At 47.6% G+C, this 27,083-nt stretch overlaps 1 protein-coding gene across 1 annotated transcript in view; it reads left to right on the forward strand.

Annotated features, from left to right (window-relative positions):
- TTYH1 (tweety family member 1) overlaps positions 1-27,083 on the forward strand; it is a 63,065-nt gene that overhangs the window by 11,139 nt on the left and 24,843 nt on the right. The window contains exon 2 of the mRNA XM_060281631.1: positions 14,220-14,392. Coding sequence (XP_060137614.1) covers positions 14,220-14,392 — 173 coding nt within the window. The remainder of the gene's footprint in view (positions 1-14,219; positions 14,393-27,083) is intronic.

Consider the following 27,083-nt stretch of genomic DNA (forward strand, 5'->3'; position numbering starts at 1 on the left):
GAAAGAAAAAAAACCACATTTCCCCACCTCTGCTCTAAACCATATTTAAAGGCAGAAAGGGAGACTCCTCTCCTCTTCGTCTCACTTGAAAACATACTCTCCCCCTTTCTTTTATCCCTCTGTTGATGGTTAGATCATAGAATAGAATCATAGAGTTGGAAGGGACCCCAAAGGGTCATCCAGTCCAACCCCCTGCAATGCAGGAATCTTAGCTAAAGGATCCATGATATAGAATCATAGGTGTATAGTTACAAACCACATGCCCTAAGCCCACCCCTTCTATCTCCTTCTGGCATCCTCTCCAGCTTGTGGCAGCACCAGATCACTGGCCTCCGTTGCAGAAACCACTGCCCACTTCCTCTCACACACCCTGAGCCATATATGTATGTAAAGGGACACAGGCGGCGCTGCGGTCTAAACCACTGAGCCTCTTGGGCTTGCTAATTGGAAGGTTGGCGGTTTGAATCCCTGCGACGGGGTGAGCTCCCGTTGTTTCGTCCCAGTTCCTGCCAACCTAGCAGTTCGAAAGCATACCAGTGCAAGTAGATAAATAGGTACTGCTGAGGTGGGAAGGTAAACGGTGTTTCTGTGTGCTGTGGTTTCTGTCATGGTGTTCCATTGCTCCAGAAGCAGTTTATTCCTGCTGGCCACACTACCCGGAAAGCTGTCTGTGGACAAACACCGGCTCCTTTGGCCTGAAAAGCGAGATGAGTGCCGCAACCCCATAGTCGCCTTTGACTGGACTTACCGTAACCATTCGGGGTCCTTTACCTTTTTAACTATATATATATATATATATACATATATATATATACATAATGAGAGAGAGAGTTATGTACTAAGCTTGGATCCTAGAACAATAGGCAAGTAGGATCCTAGAATGCAATAAATGATTGGCCTGCAGGAAAAGACCAATCAGGCCCTAGGAGGGAAGCTGAATCAGCCAATCAGACGGGACTCATTGTGTAAATAATGTATATAAAAGCCTGAGGATTGGGGGGTCATTTTCATTCACTGTTTTACAAGCTGCAATAAATAGCATGACTTCACTATAGGACTCCAAGTATATTTCAGAGAGAGAGAGAGAGAGAGAGAGAGAGAGAGAGAGAGAGAGAGAGAGAGAGAGAGATGTACACCACCAGCCACCAACCACCAGCCACCAGATAAAACTGCCACCAGCCACCAAACCAAGCAGATAAAACTGCCAAATAAAATTATAAATTATACTCAGCCTTACTTGCCAATGGCACCACCACATTTGGCAGGCCCAGGGTGGATTGTATTACTTACATTATATACTGGATCTCCCTCCCAATTTGGTAGCATGTCAAGTTTTCAGGGGGAAATGCAAAACATCGTTGGAATGGAATAATGAAACTGAACATATTTATAGCATCTGAGCGTGGAAATGTGCATTTGGGGTTGGGACGCGGGTGGCGCTGTGGGTTAAACCACAGAGCCTAGGGTTTGCCAATCAGAAGGTCGGCAGTTCGAATCCCCACGACGGGGTGAGCTCCCGTTGCTCGGTCCCTGCTCCTGCCAACCTAGCAGTTTGAAAGCACCTCAAAGTGCAAGTAGATAAATAGGTACCGCTCCAGTGGGAAGGTAAATGGCGTTTCCGTGTGCTGCTCTGGTTCGCCAGAAGCAACTTTGTCATGCTGGCCACATGACCTGGAAGCTGTACGCTGGCTCCCTCGGCCAATAAAGCGAGATGAGTGCTGCAACCCCAGAGTCGTCCGCGACTGGACCTACCTTTTAAGAACGTGTTGATGTGCATTTTGAGAGAGAAAACAGGGGGAATAGCTGGTTTTGGACTCCCCCAATCACCATTGGACAGTATCTGGGGCTTCTTCCGACCTTTGGCTCTTCTCCCACACACCTGTTCATGGATTGCTTCTTCAGGTTCTGATCTTTAGCTGGCTCTTGAAGGACCACTTGAAACCGGGAGGGCATCCCATACCACTTCTACTTTGAATGTTAATTACTCCCCTAGGAATGACTTCCTCTCCAATGCAGGCACCCCATGTGATGCAATTATTGCTCATGTGTCAGTAGAACCTAGATGCATGATCCAGAAAGGGCTACTCCTCTCCCTCCCTGTCCATCTGCATCGCCAACATTAAGGCTGCAAGCACCGTTGCACAGATAGCCAAAACAGTATCTCCCACATACCAGATGGAGGTATTCAACAGGCTTGGAGGAACTCCCAAGGTTTGTAGCAATACAAAAAATGTTTTTTGGGGGGAAACCCCTACATAAAAAGGTAAAGGGACCCCTGACCATTAGGTCCAGTCATGACCGACTCTGGGGTTGCGTGCTCATCTCACATTATTGGCTGAGGGAGCCGGCGTATAGCTTCCAGGTCATGTGGCCAGCATGACAAAGCTGCTTCTGGCAAACCAGAGCAGCAAATGGAAACGCCGTTTACCTTCCCGCTGTAGCGGTTCCTATTTATCTACTTGCATTTTGACGTGCTTTCGAACTGCTAGGTTGGCAGGAGCTGGGACCAAGCAACGGGAGCTCACCCCGTCGCAGGGATTCGAACCGCCGACCTTCTGATCAGCAAGCCCTAGACTCAGTGGTTTAACCCACAGCGCCACCTGGGTCCCCTACATGGACCTCTAAAACAACCCCATGAGGGCTGAGCATGCTCAGTGGCCATAGAATGCTGAGTGACTGTTGTGGGTGGGAACTGTGAACCAGGACGGAGAGGACACAGAATGGAGCATCTTGGAACTGGAGCACTCCACACACTGCAACATTGTGTTGCAGTTCCCGCTTGAAGCATGCCAGTAGTGAAAGTTTGCAGGTAGCATGTAGTCCACAGCAGGGGTGGAGAAAAATAAGACTGTAGACCACATGCCAGTGTCTGATCGACCTCCTGGCTGCTAGGAGCTTTGCAAAGAATGGTGGACCTTGAGTTGCATTCACATAGCAGTTTATTCCATTTTCATGACATTTCCCTATTAATTTCCACATCATATCTGCGCTTTCACATAATGTAAAAGCCACTTCTGGAACTATATAGAACTTGAACTAGAGTGGAATGTAGTGTAAATTTAACATCCCTTTCCATATTTTTTGCAAACATTTTTTCCCCCTGGAAGCAAATATCATGGAAACTTGCCCTATATTCCTCTATAGCTCAAGAAGCGGCTTTTCTGTCGTGTGAATGCTCAAATATAATGTGGAGCTTAACAATTAGAGAAAGGTCTGGAAAGGTCCTGTGAATTCAGCCTTGGTTGGACCAAGGCATTTGCATTCTTAAAGAGTGGTGGATACTCAAGATCACTTAGCACAGATTAGTTAACTGTTCAAAGATCGTGAGTGTGCACTCTTGCTTTGCAATCTAAAGCACATTAGTGAACCATCAGAACTCTGGAAGGCAATGGTGACTGCAAAACAAGGCTGAGGTTAAATCACCTCTAGTTTTAAGAAGTACAATCCTGCCTCCACTTTTTCATGCTTAAAAATCAGAGGGACTTGCATGTATTTGGCTGCTCGGCTGCAGTCTTATGGGCCACCCCTATCTGTGTTTACTGAGAATTATGTCCCATTAAATTCCATGGGACTTCTTTCCGTTTAAGTATATTTATATTTAGGATTGCAGCCATAGTGTGTGTTTGTGGGCAGAATATACCGATTCTTAAGAGTGCAGATTGTCAGAAGACTGTGTGATCTGCATTGTGTAGCTTCTCAGCAGGAAGTATTCAGAAATGTGCAGAAATGTGGCATTAATAGAAGCTTCTCATGCAGGGTTGGCCCACCCTTGAGGCAAGGTGAGGCAACCACCTCAGGTGGCAGGATCCACAGGGACAGCAGGCCTCAGTGCATAACTTTATTTGCCCCTTGTTCCTTATGTAGAACTTCACTCACCTCTTCTTCCCTGGTGGGGAGGGGGCACCATTTGGTGGTTCGCCTCAGGTTCCAAAATGTCTTGGGCCAGCCCTGTTTTTGTGGGAAGGGAAAGGCCTTGCCAAATCTTCCTGCTCTCAGTCTTACTTACTTGTATGGTTCCAGGTATCATTTTCAGGGATATATATGGAGTGGACTCCACGCCAGATTTGCGTTGGGTTTACTCCAGGCTTCCTCAACCTCGGCCCTCCAGATGTTTTGAGACTACAATTCCCATCATCCCTGACCACTGGTCCTGCTAGCTAGGGATCATGGGAGTTGTAGGCCAAAAAAATCTGGAGGACCGAGGTTGAGGAAGCCTGGTTTACTCCTTAGTTTCTTCTTCTTCTTCTGAAGATCCCACAAGACAGTAGAGGTTTAGAATCAGAGTTCTCCTTCTCCTAGATGGGCTATCTTCCCAAGGTTGATGAGCCCCACCTGCCTCTCCCTTCACCATCTGCAGGAACTGCCTTCTTGACTGTTGGACCCACAATTGGTCTCATCCACTTAATCTGCTGGAGCCTGTCTTTGCATGTAAGCGGAAGTCCCTAATTTACCAAGGCTACACTTACTTGGTGTAGCTGGCCAGTCGAAGGCATTCCCAGGTGCAGCCGCTGTCGCATGCTGACAGCTCCTAGGAGCCACAGGTGAGAGCTGAGTGCAAGGTGGAGACCAAAAGTGGACAATCTGCCCAGAAGGAGCATGATGTGGCCCTCCCCTAACACCCCTTACACCCCATCACATTAATGAGCAGTAAGTAAACAGGGACCCAGGTGGCACTGTGGGTTAAACCACAGTCTAGGGCTTGCTGATCAGAAGGTCGGCGTTTCGAATCCCTGCAACGGGGTGAGCTCCCTTTGCTCGGTCCCAGCTCCTGCCAACCTAGCAGTTCGAAAGCACGTCAAAATGCAAGTAGATAAATAGGGACCGCTCCGGCGGGAAGGTAAACGGCGTTTCCGTGCGCTGCTCTGGTTCGCCTGAAGCAGCTTTGTCATGCTGGCCACATGACCCGGAAGCTGTCTGCGGACAAACGCCGGCTCCCTTGGCCTAAGGAGCGAGGTGAGCGCCGCAACCCCAGAGTCGGACACGACTGGACCTGATGGTCAGGGGCACCTTTACCTTTACCTTTAAGTAAACAGTGATAAAAATGTTCCCCTGGGGAAGCTGCTTCTCTGAATCACCTATAGCCATATACTGCACAAGACACACAGAGCACATTCCTCCACCCAGTCTTTTATGAACTAACATGCAGAGCTACTTTGTAACAAGAGTGGGGGTCATCACGTGGGGATTGTGCCCCATTGACGACGACAACAACGACAACAACAACAACAACAACAACAACAACAACAACAACAACAACAAGGCTGGTTCACACCAGCTGAGAGATTTGGCTTTGGGATTAGGAGACTCAAATATTTGAAAGTGCTTTTTAAAACAATCGGATCAAATTAGCTGGATTAATGAGTGTCAGGGGATCTGTGAATTCATCCTGGATGGGGAGAGGGAAGAACAGTTTTCTGCATCCTTCTTACCTTCTAATAGCTAAAGGCTTTCTTTCCTCCACCCTTCACTAACAGTCTTATTAATTAATATATTCAATTAATCAGCGAATTCATTTATTTGCCTTCCATTGATTGATTGATTTATTGATTGATTGATCTATCCATCCATCCATATCTCTCCCCCGATCCCTTTTGTCTTCTGCATTTCCCCTCTCTCCATTCACAAGTATCGCCATCAGGTTATCTTTCTGTCTCTGCAACAGACTGAAAAAGGCAGGTAGATTTATGCAGTAAAGATAACCCAGCGGTCGAGAACAGGCTTTGCATGCAAAACTTCCCAGCTTCAATCTCTGGCATGTCCAGGTTACAGCTCTGGCTGGGCTGAAGGGAGTTAGGAGTCTAACACACCTGGGAGGGCACCAGATGAAGGAAAGCTGCTCTAGAGACCTACAGTGCAGCTCCCATCATCCTGAGCCATGGCCATGTTGGCTGACGCTGATGGGAGTTGGAGCCTCACCACGTCTGGAGGTCCACAGCCTCTCCCATCCCTAGAGTAGACACTTACTGAGCTTTGGACCAACGATGTGACTTGGTAGAGGGCAGCTTCCTACTCTCTATGACAGGAAGGGGAAGAGGGTGGGCAGGGGGACTAGGGGAGAGATTGAGTGGGGAGGAGACGCAACAAGTGGATTATTGTTATCATTAACCTGTCCTATTACCATTCATTTATTATTATCTCCATTTATTAATCGCCTTCTACACAACTATCTCAAGGCCGTCACCTACAACCGTAACAGCCAAAATAAGGTTTTGGTTTTTTTAAACAAAACAAAACTTAAGCAATTTAAATTAGACACTTGTGGCAAAACATTGGGAAAGTGTGTTGGAACAAACATGTATCCAAATATTTCTGAAAAGTGCAAATAGTTAAGTTCCTGTCTTATTGGGACAGGGGTGCTATTCCAGAGTACATTAAAAGTTTTGTTCTGAGTTACTGCCGAGTAGGCTTCTGAGATACAGTTGTACCTTGGTTCTCAAACTTAATCTGTTCTGGAAGTCCGTTCCCAAACCAAAGCGTTCCAAAACCAAGGCATGCTTTCCTATAGAAAGTGATGCAAAATGGATTAATCCATTCCAGGCTTTTAAAAACAACCCCTAAAACACAATTTAACATGAATTTTACTTTCTAACGAAACCATTGATCCATAAAAGGAAAGCAATAAACAATGTACTACAGTCACACAATCAATCAATCAATCAGTAGCTGAACTGCATTCGACACAGTCACAAAAACAAAACAAAAAGGAGCCGCAAAAACAAAAACGCAAAATAAATAGCAAAAACAGACAGAACTCAGCATAATATGCAAAACAGAAGCGTGGCACTAAAAACAGAAGCATAACACTCAAAACGGAGCACATTTGGCTTCTGAAAAAGTTCACAAACCGGAACACTTATTTCTGGGTTCGCAGTGTTGGGGTTCCAAGTTGTTTGAGTACCGAGGCATTTGAGAACCAAGGTACTACTGTATGTGGAATTTGATGAAGAAAGTTTTCTATAGACCACGGGGAACTAATGGATCATTTCCTTTGCCTCAGTATGGTTAAGGGTGGGTGGGGTGAGGCAAGATCTCTGGGTTCTGATCTGGCAGCTACAGGCTTGTGTGAAGAAGGGGTGCATGCGTGTATCAGCCCAGTCAGCCTTTGGTTGTTGCAGTTTTGTGTTTCTAAGTCCTTGTAGTTGTGGAGACAAACCCTGCTTGGGTCATTACAACTGAAGGCTTAGCAATTCAGGTGACTAGATTTGTGGGTGGGCAGATACAACTGGGTCCTCAAGGATATAGTTCTGTTCATGCTCTATATCCATGAACATGTGGGTTGTGGATTGGGGGGGGGGAGGGTTTCACCTGCAGAACTGACCCCCCTGCCCACCCATTCACCAAAAGATCTAACAGAACCTTTGTGGACAAATTGCACCTGCATAGACTTTCGCTGCTCTGTCGGGAACACTAAAAAAAAACAGGGTCCCCAACCAAACCTTTAGAACCTCAACTGAACACCCAAAGGCGAGGGTGGCTGCAGTGGGGGCATGATCCAATCAATCATGAATGGGGTGTTGTGCTGCCAACTTCAGTTTGCCCTCAGCCAGCCCCTACCTGTCTGCCTTCTTTTTACAACCGATCCAAGGGGTGGCGTTGCCTGTCAGTTTCCCCCTCTCCTGTCTTGCCCTTGTCAAATGCAGCAGGGCAAACCTAGAATTAGCTTGCTGTACCCTTGTTGGCTCTGGCGCCACCTAATGTTGGCCTCCTTGCCTTCTGCTCCACGGATGCTTCACCAGCCACCACAGGTACATGTTCACATCTCGCCTATCCACACCTTTCTATCCAGACATTGGGGAGGGAGAGAAATGCCCCCAGGCATTTATTATATGTGCATTGGGGATGAAAATGTGGGTCCTGGCTTTATGGAGCCAGTGTGGTGGTGTGGCTTTGAACAGGGCGGGGTGAGGGAGCTGGGTTAGTTGTGAATCCCTGCTTGTTCTATGAAGCTCAATTGCTCCCTCTCTGATCAACTTACCTTGTTGTGAGCAAGGGTGGCAACTTGAATAAAATATGGGGGATCAGGTAAGCCCCACCCTGCATAATTGATCACAAGACACACTATTTGAATGGCATTGCCCATGAATTCTGGGGAGGCCTGGGCCCCTAAAATATTTTATGGGTGAGCCAAAGGGACCTCACCCCCCTTAGGAATTGGCACCTATGGTTGTGAGGGCAAATGGGGCTAATAGCATCAGCATACAAATACGCGGGTGGCGCTGTGGGTTAAACCACAGAGCCGAGGGCTTGCCGATCAGAAGGTTGGCGGTTCGAATCCCCGCGACGGGGTGAGCTCCCGTTGCTCGGTCCCAGCTCCTGCCCACCTAGCAGTTTGAAAGCACGTCAAAGTGCAAGTAGATAAATAGGTACCGCTCTGGTGGGAAGATAAACAGCGTTTCTGTGTGCTGCTCTGGTTCACCAGAAGCAGCTTAGTCTTGCTGGCCACATGACCCGGAAGCTGTACGCTGGCTCCCTTGGCCAGCAAAGCGAGATGAGCACAGCAACCCCAGAGTCGGTCATGACCGGACCTAATGGTCAGGGGTCCATTTACCTTTTTTACAAAGCCTTGAGCTCCTTAGGTGGGCTAAGAGTGTGGGGGGAATGAATGGAGCCAGCACCAGGTAAGCATTGGGAGATCTGATGTGAGGCCTCTCTCATCTTCGCTTTCCTAGTACAGTAGTGCTCAGTCCTTCAAAAAACGTTTAGAGGCCCATTACGTTAAATTAATTATGTCCATAACAGATGTCTCTAGTGCCAGAGGGAAAGCAAACACATTCAGGGAGGCAACTGCTGAGATGAGCTAGGGCTGGAGGGGGGGGCAGAGAGGCCCCAAATGACCACCCAGGAAGCAGCAGGAAATAGTGTTAAATGCAAAAACTGCACATGCTCAGAGCCTTTATTTAAAAGCAAAAAGCAAAAACGAGAGTTGCTTTTTGGCTCGCTTATTGCGAGCAATATCAGCAACGTGGGAGAAGTTGCGAAGCATGAAGCAACGGAGGTAGCTCTTAATTGTGCGCCTCGCCGGACTGCGCAAAGGCGGCCCCGGGGGTCTCCGATGACCCGGCTCGGATCGCGGGGGTGGCTAAGGCGTGGGAGCCGAAGCAAGCAGCCCGCGCGGTGGCAACGACCTCGCTCGCGTTCAGCTGCCGTGGGAAGCTGCCGCCCCTGCCGTGGGCAACTCCGGGAGGAGCGAGGAGCGCCATCCCGCCCTGCGGGTGAGGGGGCGGCAGTTTGTGGCAGCGGCAGCAGCAGATTCCCTCCCAGCGCCAGCGAGGAGGCAGGCGAGCGCAATGACTGCTGATATGTAGGTCAGGCTGAGCCTCACAGCATCAGCTGATCCACTTTGGTGTGTGTGTGTGTGTGTGTGTGTGTGTGTGTGTGTGTGTGTGTGTGTGTGTGTGTGTGTGTGTGAGAGAGAGAGAGAGAGAGAGAGAGAGAGAGAGAGAGAGAGAGAGAGAGAGAGAGAGAGAGAGAGAGAGAGAACCGCGTTTATCTATCCATCTCCCTTGATCCTGCCCTCCCTACTTCTGTTCTATCTGACTGCTGCTCCATCTTTCTTGAGATGGGAGGGAGCCGTGTGTGGAGGGGCCATCTTCTCAGAGACACTCTTGTTTCTCTCTCTTACTACTACTACTACTACTACTAATAATAATAATAATAATAATAATAATAATAATAATATGTTCTTTATACCCCACCCACCTGGCTGGGTTTCCCCAGCCACTCTAGGCAGCTCCCAACTATTTAAAACACAAACATCAAACATTAAAAAAAACTTCCCTAAACAGGTCTGCCTTCAGATGTCTTCTAAAAGTCAGACAGTTGTTTATTTCCTTAACATCTGACGGGAGGGCGTTTCACAGGGCGGGCGCCACCACCGAGAAGGCCCTCTGCCTGGTTTCCAGTGACACCGAAAACAAGGCCTGGAGTCCTGACTCAAAACACCTTCCTCGATCCCCACACGGAGCCCATCAACTCATTTAATTTAGCTATCCATGGCCAGCTGCCCCCCTCCTAAATCAAGCAAATCAATAAAAATACTTAACCAAGGTCCTGCACCCCCCAACATGAAGCATGCCCTCCCCTCCATAAATCCCATGTAGCTATCCCTCCCTTGAAAGCACAATTTCTTCCTGTTCGGTCCATCCCTACATTCATAGGAGCCCACTCCTAGGGGGGGGGCAGGGCCCCCACAAAGTTGATGAGTACTCCCATTCAAATGGTGTGGGTGCACTGCATCATGTGATTGGTTATGTGGGGCAGGGCTTACCAGGACTCCCACAATATTTATATTCAACCCCTGCGTTAGCTACATTGTTAGTCCTTTTTCATTCTGATCTTCCTCCGAGGAATTTACAGGGGTGTACAAGATACAAGATTCTCCCTCAGCCAATGTGATCGGTCATATCCATGCTGCACATTTAATGCACATGGCTCCCTCCCCCTCCCCCAAGAATTCTGGGAATGTTCTCTTCTTCGCAGTGCTGTGAATTGTCACAGTAAACGGCAGTTCCCAGTATTCCATGAGCATTAAATGCGTGTTAATGCATGGTGTGCTGTGATCATTATCACTACAGCCCTGTGAGGTTTGCCTACTGAGGTCTAGCGGCTGCATGTAGGATTTGAATGTGGTTCTGCCTGCATTAACCACTACACCCCACACTGGATTGATGAAAAGAGGGGAATGGGGAAATATTTAAAGGTTTTCTTCATCCTGGCTTTCTTGAAAATAGAAGCATCAGGCAGCTTGATTTTTTTTAATTTAAAAAACAACCCATAACTAAGAACAAAAACAGATTAAAAAACAATATAGATTATGATTTCAAAAACAGCAGCATTAAACAAATATTCAAAAAGAGGGGGGGGACCTCACCCCCTTGACAAAAACCCCTCCCTTTACAACTGGCCAAACTCCCTCTCCCTTTCCACCTGAGCAGTTATCCCCTTTACAGCGTGCTCAGGACTTTGTCCCCCTCCCTTTACACCTCACCCCTCTCACCAAAATAAAATCCCTTCCCCTCACAGCTCTCCAACCCCCTTTTCACACGTTGCCAAACTCTCCCCCCCCCATTTACATCTCACCACCATTGTTGGTGAGTGGGGGGTGGGGTGGAATGAAAGGGGGAAAGTTCCTTCATTCATCCTCCAACCCCTTTGCCTTGGTTGCCTCTCAAAGAGACGGGAGAAGCCAGCATTCATGTAGCAAAGACAGCAGGTAGCAGTGGTGGGAGCATGGGGGGGTGATGAAAGAGAGAGAAAAGCTCCCCCCCCCCCACACACACATTTACCCCTGCTGTTGCCACACAAAGATAGAGAAGGAACCCTGCGTTTTAAAATGCAGCCTTTTCTACCTTCTTCTGACAGCAGCAGCCAGTGGTAACACCAACGAGTAGGGGGGGGGGGAAATGAAGGGGAGATCACCTTTCTTCCCCTCCTCCCTACCAGCGGGAACTGCCTGCTTCCTTGCTTCCTCCTCATTCTCACTCTCACTCTCAACTCCTTTCCTTGCTGTTTGACCTGTAGTACAGATGAGCTACAGAGGAACAGCCAGGACAGGCTGGTTGCAGCTCTCCAGCATCTGTCCTGCTCCGATGTTTTTTCTTGATCCTCAGATTCCTATGCTGCTGAGGCTGAAAGGATAGCATTGATGTGAGGCACACAGCAGTGTGTGATGGTTGCTGGTTAGTTGCCCTGCCCTGTTCCAGCTGTTCTTCTGTCACGCTCTGGGGCCACCTGCTCGCTTGCTTGCTAGCCAGTCAGCCAGCCAGCCAGCCAGCCAACCAGCCAACCAACCAACCAACCTACCTGGGCTTGCAATTCCATCACCACACTGCACTTTGCGAGGCCACCTATTGGCGGCCACACAAACAGGAGCGTGATGACATCTTTGCAGTTTTAATATACCGGTAGAGTAGGACAACTTCGGCCACCCACAGTTAAAAGTGGTGTATGTAGGACTGTGTCCACATGTACAGCTGCATGTTTTCTGAGGGAAGGGAATGGATAGCTCTCTCTCTCTCTCTCTCTCTCTGTGTGTGTGTGTGTGTGTGTGTGAGAGAGAGAGAGAGAGAGAGAGTCTCAGGTGCATCCTCGTTCCTGGGACTGGTGATGCTTTCAGTCCTTGAAAGGCCGGCGAGTGTAACCAACTGACCCCCCCTGACCCCTCCAACCACTCCCTCTGGCCCTGCCAGCTGCCGTGGGCACAGATTGTGGTGTCTAAGCCTAGGGCAAATTGTCAGATTGCCTGTAATCTGTTTGTTTGTATGTTTGCGGAATGGGAAGGGAGGGCCCAGCGAGGCAGATAAATACTTCCCTCCATCCACATCTCTTCTTGTGATGCCTCGGGCGGCACCAGCAAGCAGGATAGGGTGTGCCCTGCTGTTAGTCTGAGCCTTGGTGTCATGCAGAAAAGCTGTGGAGCAGCTGCAGTGTGTGTGTGTGTTTCTGTGTATGTGTGCACGTGTGTGCATGTGTCAGGGGTGGCGGTGGAGTAGAAGAGACAGAATTAAGACCGCCAGGGTCTCCTGGAGTCCCGATACCCCTTCTTTAGCACCTGAAGGTTGGGAGATATTCAGAAATGTCAAAGCACCCAAGGAACTCTTCTTATAGATGTGTGCAAATTCTATTCTTTGGTATTTGTGTGATGGGATTCTGCAGCTAGGCCCAGTGCCCAACTCTTTGTTTTCTGTGTCAGTAAAAAACATGTGCCAGCCTTTGTGCTTCCAAATTCTCAAATCCTGAGTGCTGATGAAGCTGCACAGCGTGCAAGTTTGCACAAAAAGCTTGATTTTGTGCATGTCTGCTCTGAAAGAAGCGCACTCGTATTTAATTGGGCTTAATGCCAAGTTCCATGTGCACATAGGATTGTAATAGTTTTCATGTTTCCCCTCATTTGATCATCGGTGTGCATAATGTTTCGCAATGCACAATAGCCTTAAGGAGCTTATGATCTCAAACAGGTGTGGGGAACCTCAATATGCTGCTGAACTATCCTTCCCCATCACCAGCTCCTGCAAGCATGGTCAGTAGGCAGGGATGGTGGGAATTGTAGTTCAGCAACATCGGGAGGGCCACGGGCTCTCCACACCTAATCTGAAGTTTGACACAAGGGAGACAGTGGAGGACTGAGGGCGATAGACAAAATAGTAAGCAAGGAGACAATATGCATTTATTTCAACTGTATATACTGTACCTCAATGACTTGTGTACAATAGATACTTATATGTAATTTAGCTTACAGAAAGTGGGCTATGAGGACTGAAGAATGGTGTGGTACAAAAGCCTGCCCAGAGAAATCAGGTTTCGAAGGAGGGATTCTAGACCCTGTTCCTGCAGAATTGAGATTGCAATAAAATGCAGTATTTAATTTATATCCCACTTTACCAAATAGCTCCAAGTGGCTTTCAATCTTCTTCTTTTTCTAAAAAAAGAAGAAGAATCAGCAACACAATTAAGCATAAAAAAACCCAAACACAAAACTAGAGTTCAAAAGCACTTCGCCAAACCCCAAAAGATCACACACAAATATGTAGATCTCCAAAAGGCTGCAGCTCATAAAAATTCACTGAATGTTTTCCTGGAGTGGAAGTCCTTTCATGTTTCCTGAAAGATTTGAGGCTCTGGCTGTGGCGGGCCTTTTAATGCATTTTTGATATTCACGGCTCACCTTTCGTTTCTGAAAGAAAACCCCAAGGCAACTTACAACGGGGCAAGCATAAAATGCAGCCAGCTTCATATATAAGCAATAAAATCCACACTGAAGCAGATCAGAGGGTGAGGATTGCCCCCTTCCATTTCTCTGCAAAGAGAATATTATCATTATTATTTCTCCTTTCCAAAAAGAAAGAGGCAAAAGTTGCCCCAACAAACTCCATGGAAGGAAAGAAGCACATTTCGCGGGGTTTGTTTTTGCAGTGAGGAGGTATATGGAAAGAGGGTGAAAGCAACATTACAGGATAGAAAGTGCTTGCAAGTGAATGGCATGATCTGGAGGCTATGTAGGGAGGCATAACTACTGTGCCCTCTGTATACCGCCTCTCAAACACATCTTCTCATTCATGAGGCCTAGAAACTTGGCGAAGGAAGGAGGGTTGTGCAGTTCATTGTTTGATGACGACGACACCGATTGTCCCCGTTTCCCCAGACGTGCTGATAAACTACAGGCCAAAGATCAGCCGCCCCATTCCTTTCACTTCTTTTTCTCGTCTCTGCTCTCGCTCCAGGCATTGCTGTTTCTGGCTAGCGTCTCAGGCCTGTGCTTTGCCATCAGCCTAGTTCTCATCTGTGTCTACCTGATCCGCTTCTGCTGCTGCAGCGATGAAGATGACGAGGAAAACAAGACGCAAAGGGTTTGCTGTGTCACCTGGAGCTGCGTGGCGGCTGTTATCGTCTGCTGGTAAAGGGAGACTCCTACATCCACCCCCACCCCCCAAAAGCTTGTCAGTCCTCCAGGCTAGAAATGGCACTCCTTACAGAAGGGGGAAAGGGCAGAGTGAAACGTAAGGTGCCAGGGACCTTAAACAAGACACCTTCTAGGAGTTCTAGGATTCCTTGTAAAGTCATTGGCTTTGCACGTGTGATCTCTCAGTGTGTTGTGGCCTATCTGAGGTCAACAACGTGAGATCTGAGCCGGAGTCTTCTAGAAGGGAAAGAGCTCCCATCCCGTTCTACATGCCCCCCCCCCTTCTCGGTGTGCCTACAAAGGAATGGGTGAAAAGCCTGCCCTCCCATCCAGACATTAACACTGGAATATTATTGCATTCCCTGCTTCTTTCAGGCCCCTGACGGTTCGCTCCTGTCTCTCTCACACTAGATGCCCATTCACCCCCCTCATCATCTCCACCCCCTTCCCCCCCAACTGAAGTCACAATGGGTCTCTTGTTCCACGAGGAGAATAGGAAATTGTGTCCCATTCTCTCTATCCCGTCACAGCCTTGCCAGGCCCCTTTGTCTGTTTGTTATTCCAAGCCCTGAACTCCTTGCGACACACACACACACACACACACAGCCCTGCCAACAACAGTTGTCTCTGCCGTCATTACCCTACCCCTAGAGCGTACACACACACACACACACACACACACACACACACACACACTCCTGGACTCTGCCGTAATGTGCAGGATTCGAAACACACCATTGTCGTTCCCCTCTCTCAAAGGCAGAAATCCCCTTCGCCAGAGGCCAGGAAAAGCATACCCTCCCAACATTTCACAGATGAGAATTAGGATGATTGCATACCTATAACAGTTAGGGTATATACAATATAGCAGTGTTTGAGCTGTGGAAGAGCTCTGCAAACACACTAGCTGTGTTCTGTCCATATGAACCACCTCTACAGAGTCACTCTCGTTTCTGTGAATTTGCAGCAAAAGCTGGCTGCGAACAGCTCCTACTGGCCAGTACTGTGACATCACGAATCTACTCTTCTCATACACATCCCCTCCATCCCCCACACCCACAGAGCAGGTTTGCAATGCCTTATAAATTTTATTTATTTATTATCATATTTATATCCCACCTTATCTTCAAGGAGTTCAAGGTGGCATACATAGTTCTCCCAGCTCTCAATTTTATCCTCGCAACAAGCCTGTGAGGTAGGTTAAGGCTGAGGCTGGACATAGCCCAAAGTCACCCAGTGAGCTTCATCGCTGAGTGGTGATCTGAGCCTTGGTCTTCTCTTCATGGGTTCTAGTCCAGCACTCTGACCACTGCACCACACTGATTAAATTGACTGTGCTTTAAAACAAGCAAATAAACGGCACCAAATTAATATTTAGATGACTAAACATACATGCTTCACTTAGAAATAAATAAATCCCAAAGTGAATAACCTACCGGAATCTTAGCAAGAGTGGTGACAGTATCTGTGTACACACCAAGCTTTTAAAACACATCCCCACCCCCAACCAAAGAATCCTAGGCACTGTAACTTACCCTTCACAGAACTATAGTTCCCAGTAGCCTTAAACTACAGCTCCCAGGTTTCTTGGGGTTGGGGTTGGGGGAAAGAACATGCTTTAAACCAGGCATCCCCAAACTTCGGCCCTCCAGATGTTTTGGACTACAATTCCCATCTTCCCCGACCACTGGTCCTGTTAGCTAGGGATCATGGGAGTTGTAGGCCAAAACATCTGGAGGGCTGCAGTTTGGGGATGCCTGCTTTAAACCTATGGTGCGTATTGGAGCTGTTCAGTGGTGTATCTCATTTTTCCCTTGGGCGCCTTTAAAGAAGGAAGAATCTGAGTTCTCCTGTTGTTCTTGCTTATTCCCACATCAAATGTCACTACCTAAGTGCTTGTCACCAGCACACCCTGTTAAAGAAAGCCCACCCCACCCCTTCTGCCCGCTGTACACTGTATTCATTCATTTACCATGCAATAGCATGTATTACACTGGTTTCCGAAGGAGGGTGTGCGCTGGTAGAATAATCATGACCGTTTCCTTTTGGGAAAGCTTAAGGATGTCTTAGCAGAATGTTTAAGCTCCAAATGGATCTGGTTGTACTTATTATAGAAAAGTAGCAACTCAAACACGTTCAGCAGCGTTTACTAAAGAGGCAACCGGCAGATGGAAGGATAGTAGTGCAGTTGCCATTTCTCGTCCCAGTTTGTGCATTGACGTGCATGTGGCATGGGTGCTCAGAATAGGGAGGCATCTGTTCCCCACTCTGATATTGAAGCACCAGAGGCCTGAAACCTGCATAACTATAGTACTTGTATGTGCATACTACAACAACGTTGTACATATGTGTCTCAGACATGTCCCCAAAACATGGAACAGGTCCAAGATAAATAGGATGCTTGGCCAAGGACACATAGCAACTAAACCTCATAAACAGGATCAGTTGGGACCAAATTACAGGTGCTGTGGGAAACCTTAGGGTGAATTTCATATGCACGCGCGTGTGTGTAGGGGCTGTTGGGAGGCTGCTCAATGATGTCGCATGTCACTTTGGCTCTCGGAACATACAAAATCCCAACTTTAAGAAATCCTGGCTCCAAGTTCTCCCTTTCTTCCATTTCTGCAGCCTTTTAGGTCCTGTTCCCTTTCTCTAGCATGGTTCCTCGTACCTACGGGACCGCCTCTCCTGGTATGCCCCGCGGAGGACCTTAAGGTCCACAAATAACAACACTTTGGAGGTCCCGAGCCGCAAGGTGGTTAGATTGGTCTCAACTAGGGCCAGGGCCTTTTCAGTACTGGCCCCGACTTGGTGGAACGCTCTGTCACAAGAGACCAGGGCCCTGCGGGATTTGACATCTTTCTGCAGGGCCTGCAAGACGGAGCTGTTCCGCCTGGCCTTTGGTTTGGACTCAGTCTGACCTGTATGTTTCCCTTATGGTTTTGATTTATGGGCTACTACTAAAATGAGGCTGCATTAAAATTATATTTTAACCCGTATTTTAATTAACTGTTTTTTTTTCTTTTATGTTTTATTGTAATTTTATTGGTGTTAGCTGCCCTGAGCCCGGTTCTGGCTGGGGAGGGTGGGGTATAAATAAATTATTATTATTATTATTATTATTATTATTATTATTATTATTATTATTCCTTCCCTCCTTCCTTCCTTTCCCCACCCCTGTTTTAACCTCCTTTTTTGATCCACAAGACCCCAGCCTTCTTCAGCAAACCTAGAAACTCTAAACTAAAAGTACCCTTGTGCTTATACTTCTTTCTCCACCCTCATTTCCTCATTTTAAATTGACAGTGATGTGCATCTCTCTCTCCCTCCCTCTCTCCCTCTCTCTCTCTCTCTCTCTCTCTCGTATATGCAATGACTAACACTCAGTATGGACAGACAGACATCTGTGTGCTCTACGTGGTCTCCAAACCAATCTTTACAATATGAGTAGCAAGAATGTCCTTGATCTTTTCATTCTCCTCCCCCTAGAGACATGTTGGGTATGACTTTTCCCCTTAGTCTACACACACGCACACATGCATCACAAAAGTTACAAAGCCTTTATTAAACTGACAGTGTCAAGTTCTTTTAAGTTCAGAGACTGTTGGATGACTGGCCCAGACAAGTGAGATCAGCAGAAGTGCCCTATGATTCCTAGATTTCTCACTCAAAAATAAACTTCAAGGAGCTTGGCAGATACGGAGAGATGAGCCGCTCCACAGAACCCAAACTAATTAGAACTTGCACATTGACAATGAGGCCTATTGTAGGGCTCTCTTACCTCTGCCTCTTAGAATATTCCCCATGGCAAATCTGTGGGAGCCCCAGTTGATTATTTTTTTTACCTTTAGTGCCATCAAAAGCCAGTTCAGTGATGAAGCAAAGGACAATGGAACCATCATGACGATGTTCCAGAGGATGATGAGCCAGCACACAATGCAGGTGTTTCTCCCCCCCTGTAAAATTTTGGTGCATGATAGTGCACACATAATAAGACAATTAGTAGTACACACTGGCTTGGTTTGCATGCAATACGAAGCTAAACTGTGGCTAGGTGTGAACAGGGCCGGCTCTAGGGGAAGGCTGGGTGGCGCGGGGTGCCAGGGGGGCGCTGCGCTGCGCCCGCCCACCAGCCGCGACAAGAAACGGGGCGCCGGAGCGGTCTCCGCTCCACGGCGCCAGGGCACCCGACATACTTAAGACGGCCCTGGGTGTGAATGAATAAACATAGAGAGAAATTTGTGGCTGCTTCACTCTGCCCCATCCAAGCTACTGGGAGCTAAGCTGTGGTTTGGTTTAGTGATAGGTCTGAACCTGGGCTCAGGGTTTGTCTCCCACAAGCAAACCGAGAGCAGGAAACCAAGAAGGAAACTTCGTTACGGTTTGCGGTTTGTTTGGAGGAAAGCAAACGACGAGCCCAGGTTTGGACAAAACATTAAGCCAAACTACAGTGGTACTATTTCTGGGTTAGCGGAGTCTGTAACCTGAAGTCTCTGTAACCTGAAGCGTCTGTAACCCGAGGTACGACTGTATTAGCTCCCAGTAGTGTGACAGCAGCAGTACTGGAGGAGGAGCAAATGTTTTTTTTTTCTAAATGTGCACCAGCTCTCTTCCTCATCCTCACTAAGCTATAGCTTGGCTTGGTGTTACGGATGAACTAGGCTGCAGAACAGAAATAGTTGGAAATGCAGCAGCTAGACTAGTGACTGGGAGTGGCTGCCGGGACCACATAACACTGGTCCTGAGAGATCTACACTGGCTCCCAGTACGTTTCCGAGCACAATTCAAAGTGTTGATACTGACCAACGGCCTCGGTCCAGTATACCTGAAGGAGCGTCTCCACCCCCACCATTCAACCCGGACACTGAGATCCAGCACCAAGGGCCTTCTGGCGGTCCCCTCATTGCGAGAAGTGAGGTTACAGGGAACCAGACAGAGGGCCTTCTCGGTAGTGGCACCCGTCCTGTGGAATGCCCTCCCAGCAGATGTCAAGGCAATAAGTAACTATTTTACTTTTAGAAGACAACTGAAGGCGGCCCTGTTTAGGGAAGTTTTTAATGTCTAATGCTGTACTGTTTTAATATTCGGTTGGAAGCCGCCCAGAGTGGCTGGGGAAACCCAGCCAGATGGGCGGGGTATAAATAATATATTATTATTATTATTATTATTATTATTATTATTATTATTATTATGCAGCAGTTTCCAGTACCTTCAGCCAATGAAGGCAGGCAGGCAGCCTCTCTCCAGAACACCCAAACACACGGCCCTTTTGTCACTGTGCCCCCCTCCTCAGCATCTTGGCTACTCCGGGTCCCCAGACCAGCTCCTGTTGGGACACCTGACATCTCCAGGGATGGCTTCTTAAAAGTCAGCGCAGAGAATGCTGACCTAGATGGATTCAGCATAAGGCAGATTCCTCTGTCTCTATACACGCTCTCCTCTTTCTACCGCGACCCAAAAAATGCTGGAGCAAATCTGCGCCACTCCATGTCCCCCATTTTCTCATTAGGGAAAACTAGCTCCTCTCCTCCCCTCCCCACCCCACACCTTCTCTTCCCAAGAACACCCCATCCCTGTCCTGATTTGACAAGGGTCGCATCGGGGTTCATTCCCAGCCGCTTTGGGAACGAGCCCAGCAACCACAAAAAAAAAATAAGGCTCCCATTCATGCCAAGACTGTACCCATTCATGGCGGGAATAATGGCTCCTCTGTGTCCTTGGCCCCAATTGGGGTAGGTGGGGGAGCATGGGGGGAAGAGTGCTTAAAGAGACCCTGCCCCACCGCACAATCGCTCCAAATCCTCCCAACAGCATAGAGGCCCAACAATGGACTCGGGATCGGCCCATGGCGCGAGGAACAAAAGCTGTTGCTAAGGGGTTGCTAAGTGCTGGCTTCGGCCTTAGAGGAAGGCCCGTGCTTTACATACAGGCCGCACCATTTATGCTAATGGCATTTTGTGGCCCCCACCTTGCTAGGGACGTTCCTTAACCGTCATGAGCGAGAGCCTGGGGTCACGGGTTCAAGACAGGGCGAGGCGAGGTGAGGATATTAATTATGAGATTGCCAGGTGTAATGCAGGGGAAAGCCTCCTCTAACAGTTGTGTAGTGGTGGAAGGAAGAATTTCAACAAGGGCCGCTTTTTCTATTGTTTCTCCTGACAGGAAAGAAAGCTGCCCTTGCTGAAATTCTTCCTTCCAAAACACTTCCACCAATGCAAGTATTAAAGGAACGCTGTCTTAAGAGGGGGGTGCTGCCTGTCTTGGCTCATTCACAAGTGCCGCTAATGGTTTTCTCCAGGGTAGCAAGCATCTCAACTGTGGTGTGTGGTCACAGCAAGGGTGTCTTCTCAGCTATGCCGAGTTTGCAATGCCGATGAGAAACGCTGTTACTTGTGTGAGCAACCCTGGATGGTTAGCTTAAGGATGTGTGATGGAAGGCCAAGCTAGACATTAAACAGGAGCAGAGCGTAACAGGTCTCCCGATTTTGGGTTATTATTTTTAAAATGAAAAGCCATGGGAATCTGCAACTGTGAGCAGACAAACAGTGGGGGAGAAACTGTGAGTAACCACTTCTCCTCTGATTGTTTTTGCACTCAAATTCCCTTGCAGCCCACAGAGGAAATATATATACCGTAAGCTCTCTCTTTTACTCCCAAGGTAGGAAAACAGATTGGGGGAAGTAATTTTGATTTTTAAAAGCAGAGGGGAGGAAAGAGTTAAGCAGCCTCCCTCCCTCTGCTGCCGTTTTTTCCACTCAAAACTGACAGCTTCCCATGGCCGCTTTTTCATTTAAAAATAAATTGGAAGAGTGTAATATTGGCATTAAGACGCCCATATGTTGGCTGGGGGTTGTTAACTTCTTTTCCTAACTCACTTCAGAATCTGATTCTCCTCTTGGACATGTAAACAAGCTGCTTGAGGTTGGTGTAAGTTCAGGGGTTATCTTAGGATAGTTAGTTGTGCAAGCAAGCTGCGAGAGCTATCTGAATAGCAGCCTTTACTAAGATATGTGAGCTTTATACCACACCTCAAAAACATTCACATAGAAATGTTTTCCATTTGTTTTTTATTGGAATGGAACTTGCTGCTTCCAAGCGTGTCCCTTGCGGCTGTAGTCCTGTTCTATGGGGTGGTTGGCCTGTGTCACAAAATGCTATTCTCACACCAGTGGAGATCAGGTGGCCACTTATTCACTGCCAAAAAGAAGAAATGCATCACTGGGGGAAAGGGGGGCTTGGATTTGCATGTGCACATTTAGACGTGGTTATTATAATTTCAACAGAAATACGGCGCACCTCATCCTTAGTGGGCAAGACTCTTGAAGAGGTGGCCTGTGTTGGCAGTTGAGTCTGCTGTCCAAGTGCTATAAGTCATGGGTAGGCAAACTAAGGCCCAGGGACTGGATCTGGCTCACACTCCTCCTAATTCCTACCTGTGGGACGGTCCAGGAATCAGCGTGTTTTTACATGAGTAGAATGTGTCCTTTTATTTAAAATGCATCTCTGGGTTATTTGTGGGGCATAGGAATTTGTTCATTTCCCGCCACCCCAAAAAATATAGTCCAGACCCCTACAAGGTCTGAGGGACAGTGGACTGGCCCCCTGCTGAAAATGTTTGCTGACCCCTGTGCTAAGTGCTGATGGACAACTTCAAAGCTGTTCCTGCTCTCCCTCTCTTCTTATGGCTTTTTAAGCTGAATTTGGATCAGACCGCTCTTCAGATGGAGAACTCTTTCTAATAGAGTTTAAGAGGACTGTCCTCTGTAATATAGGGACAGATGACTTTTCTAAATGGGCCTTGCACTCCTTTTTGCTTCTCCAGATACCTCCCAACTGCATGCTTCCAGGCTCAGTAGATTAGACACAAAGCATAGCTGTCAAGTCTCCCATTTTTCGCGGGAAACCCCCAGATTTTAATCCGTTTCCCGTTGTTATCCCGAATAGAAAAAAATCCCGGAAATCCCCCGGATTTCCTACCTGCCAGGGAGGCTCCATTTCGGGTGCCGCTCTGCCCATGTCTGGGCACCGGAAATCGGGCAGTGCCGGCACCGGAAGTTGCTTCTATTCATGTCCAGACATGTGCAGAAGCGACTTCCGGTGCCGCGCCACTGCTGATCCCGCATTTTTCAGCGGGAGACTTGGCAGCTATGACAAAGTCACCCCAAGACAGCTGAAAGCAATGTGTGTGTGTGTGTTCGTTTGCATGCATATTAATAGTCTACTTAAGAGGCATTGTCTCGGGGCCTGGTTGGAGATGGAAATGGGTTGACAGAACCCTGAACAAGAAGAGTTGAACCAATTGGACTACAGATGACAGAATGCATTCCTGTAGGTGGCAGAGAAACCCTTAAAACAGGCACGTTCAACTCCCAAGAGACTGGGATCTACTCCCAGTATAAAAAACCTGGCAGTGATCTACCCATTGTCATTGGAGGGAGGAGGAGCGTGCGTGGGGTGGGTAGATTGCAGAGTTGTTGAGCCCAGAGTTGTTGAGCTTTTTTGGGGGTAGGATTGCCCAGAGTTCTTCAGCTTTTATTTGTTAACTTTTGGTAAACTTTATTTAATCCTACAATCGATAAGGGTCCCGTGATCTACCAGGATGAGCCAGGGATCTACCGATAGAGCACGATCTATTGGTTGGACATGCCTGCCTTAAACCATTCCCCTCTAGGAAACCTCCTGGGGGCCACCCACCAGTGGTGAGCAAATGTAGGCAGATCAATGAATGCAAATTTTACCTTTGCACAGCAGGCTAGTTTTCAAATGCACTTACACCCTGCTCCATATCCTTCAGCCAGGCAACCAAGGGCATTACGGTATCTTTTTTTTTTTTAATGCTTTATTAGTTTTAAAAACAAAACAAAGACAATACTCAGCAATCAACAAAAGGCAATCCAAAATTAGCACTCCATACATAGCGAAAAAGAAAAGAGCATTATCAAAGGTCAAGGACACAGTCCAGCCAGGCAAAAAACAAATCGAGGAGGGTGCAAAGCAGGGCCAGTGATAGGTATGGCCTAGAAAGGAGTGTGGCCCCAGGGCTTGTGATTCCCAATGCCTTGATTTAGAGCTATAAAGGCTGCAATCTGCACTTTGAATTGTGCTTGGAAACAGACTGGTAGCCTGCGAAGCTGCCATAAGCCCAGAACTGCATGATCCAAATAACAGTCCCTGGTCAAAACCAGCCGCAGCACTTTGTACTAGCTTAAATTTGTTACCGAAACATGACGGATTCCCTCTCATTAGCAGATTATATAGTAGATCCTTAGTACTTTGTATAGCGTCAACACTCGATGCCTGTACAAGTGTCAACAGAAACAGACCAACATTGCAGTGTTCTCTGTAACGAAGTCCTTTGCTGTTAAAAAATGGCTCGTCTCTTGTTACTAGAACCTTTTCGTTGCTTGTTGCTAGGTTATTGCTAGAACTTGCTTGAATGCAATTACTACGTTTGGAGGCAGTTCTAACCAGAACTTACTACGCCCTTTCTAGATGAGAATATAGGAGGGGCCCTACTCGAATCAGGCCTATTTAGCCTGGCATTCCATTCTCACAGTGGCCCATGGGATGCCCAGGGAAAGACTGTAAGCAGGAAACATGCAATAGCGCTCTCCCATTCGTGAGCCCCAGAAACTGGTATTCAGGCACAGAGTGACCTGCTTCACATTACACCAGGTATAGGCAAACTCGGCCCTCCAGATGTTTTGGGACTACAACTCCTGTTATGTATTATGTATTAAGTTTGACTGCAGTACTCATTCTGGCCACCGTGGCTGCAGTTCTTACCCTGCCCACAGTGGCTGCAGTTCCCACTCAGGTCCACTACATGGAAATGAAGGATTGAGACTGCTGTTCACGGATTGGGTAACTAGGGGAAGTTTGTTACTGTTGCAAGTTACTGAGTACTATAGACCAGTGGTCTTCAACCCCCGGGCCACGGACCGGTAGCGGTCCGTGGATCAATTGGTACCGGGCCGCCTAAGGATCATTAAATACAATTAAATTAAAATTATTAAATCAAAACAATCTAAATAAAATATAAACAATAACCCCCCCCCCTCAGCAGGCCACAGTAAAATTATCAAACATTGACTGGTCCGCGGTGATAAAAAGGTTGGGGAGCACTGCTATAGACAGCCGGCTGAGCTATTGTGCAGTCTAGGACTCAGAGCTAAAATAAAGAGCTGGTTGTTTTAAGAGCTATGTCTTCATCTATCTATCTTTCCCATGACTCAACAACTCCCATCATCCCTAGCTAACAGGACCAATGGTCAGGGATGATGGGAGTTGTAGTCCCAAAACATCTGGAGGGCCAAGTTTGCCTATGCCTGCATTACACAATGTGTGGGGTTGTAGGTGAAGACAGAGGTTGGTTCCGTGTGGAGCAGCAAGATTTTTTTAAAGTGTTGGCAGTAGGGGGGGCACTTGAGCTCTGCGTCAAGCAGAAAATTGTCTTGGGCCAACTGATCGTTCCCAGAGTTCACGGAAGACAGAACTGTACATTCTGTGTAGCTTTAGGACATGTTGGGGGAAGACTGTAGCTCAGCGTTAGAACATCTGCTTTGCATCCTGAATGTCCCAGGTTTCCATCCAAGGACCCTGCAGATGAGGCTTGGAGAGACCTTGGACTGAGACCCCAGAGATCCAGTCAGCATAGGCAATAATGAGCTAGATAGAGCAATGGCCTGACTCAGTTTAAGGCAGCTTGTTGTTGCTGGCCTCTGTTTTTCCAGCCCCACTCTCTCCAGTTATAAGTATGCACTGGTCTTTATCCTGGGCTCTCAGATGAGGCATATCAACCTCTGAGAGACCAGGATAAAGACCAGTGCATACTTACGTATAACTGGAGAGAGTGGAGCTGGAAAAACGGAGGCCAGCAAACTTGTCATGTCCTATGTAGCGGCTTGTTTGTGGCAAAGGAGCAGAAGTTAATCAAGCGGAAAACTACTAGACTTTTAGAGGACATCTGAAGGCAGCCCTGTTTAGGGAAGCTTTTAATGTTTAATAAATTGTTGTATTTTAATACTTCTGTTGGAAGCCGCCCAGAGTGGCTGGGGAAACCCAGCCAAATGGGCGGGGTATAAATATATTTTATTATTATTATTATTATGTTGTTGTTGTTGTTGTTGTTGTTGTTGTTGTTGTTGTTAATTGTTTCATTTTATGTTTTTTACTATTTTGTTGGTACCGTAGCTACCCAAAGTGGCTGGAGCAACCCAGTCAGATGGGGAGAACCGCAACGACAACAACATTCCTGTGATCTTATATTTCCTGCTATTTGTTTTGGTTGTTTTTGTTTCAAATACAACGAAGCTGCCAAGGCTGCAATTTGAAGCACAAGACTGATTCCTGAAGACGAAAAGTCTCTCCTTTTCCAGCTACTTTTACCCCTGCTCAGAAAAAAGTTTGGGATACCTGCATCTTTTCTCAACACAGGGGTAAAACAGCAACAGCAACCAAACAACAACAGCAACTTGTGGGGAGGGAAGTATCTAGCATAAAAAAACAGTGTAAGTGGGATAGTCTTAGGGAACTTATCTCCTCTTGCCCCTCCATCCTAGTCTTCCAATTCACTTTGCAGCATAGATTTTTAAGCATCCAAAAACAGAATCATAGAGCTGCAGAGAACTTGTTCCAACCCTGAGGCAAAGAGGGGGGGCAGTATAAGGCTGTGTGGTTGCAGAGACAGCCTAAGCTTAATTTCTCCGCCGCATTCAATCCCTGCTAACTCTGAACTAAGGCTGCATTTCGCAGAACTGTCCATCTCACCCCACACTGTGCGAATGGGTAACCTATGCGATCCCTTTGCTCTTTGGAGAGCATCAAAAGAGCGGGTGGCTAGGAGATATTTTTAGCATGAGGACCTTTATTCATCCAGCCCAGGGAGAAATAACCCTTCCAGACGGATAGGCAGGGAGGGTCCAGCAGCCAGATGCCACCCGTCCTCTGCACGGAAACCGCCTGGAGCAGTAAATGGTCATTTGCTCATCCAAATGAAGTGCCAAGACGACTGACTGGCTCCTCTGGAGTGGGAGAGAGTTCTAGTGGACGGGAACAGGAAGAGGGCCGAGGGTCAGGAGGAGGAGGAGATGAGTGGTTTTTGGGAGAGCAGAGTAAGGCAGTAGCAGCAACTACCAATCAAAAGGCATCTAGTGAGCATCACTGTCCCAAAGGCAGAACAATCTCGCCACCAAACGAACCCTAATGGGTTCTGTGCTACGTATCCCTAATCTGTGCTATCCATCCAGAATTGTGGTGGGGACCTCTGGCCGGGGGGAGGGCAAATTCAGCCCTCTCTACCCGACTCTTGGAACTCTCCCCAAGCCAAACTCTTTCCCCTACAGGCCACACCCCTCACCAGCCCTAGTTCATACCCTCCTTGAGGGTTTTTGCTGGGTTAGAACATTGTCCTTGAACCCTGACCATGCCTCTTGGTTGCCTGGATGGAAGACAGGTAGGGGTGTGGGTGGGTGTAAACTTGCCTCCTGCTGTATAAAGGTAACATTTACATTCATGGTTTCACTCGCCTTTTGTCTTTAATCCCCCATCACCTCACCAGGAAGTTAGCTTGGCTCATCCAGGAATCAGAAGGCTTGATTAGCTTTTAACACTTGCTGGATCCAGGCATCAGAGGAGCCACAGCTTAACACCCCAAACAAATAACAACATGGGGAACTTGGTCAAA

This window comes from Zootoca vivipara, chromosome 13 (genome assembly GCF_963506605.1).
Source record: "Zootoca vivipara chromosome 13, rZooViv1.1, whole genome shotgun sequence".
Lineage (NCBI taxonomy): Eukaryota > Metazoa > Chordata > Lepidosauria > Squamata > Lacertidae > Zootoca > Zootoca vivipara.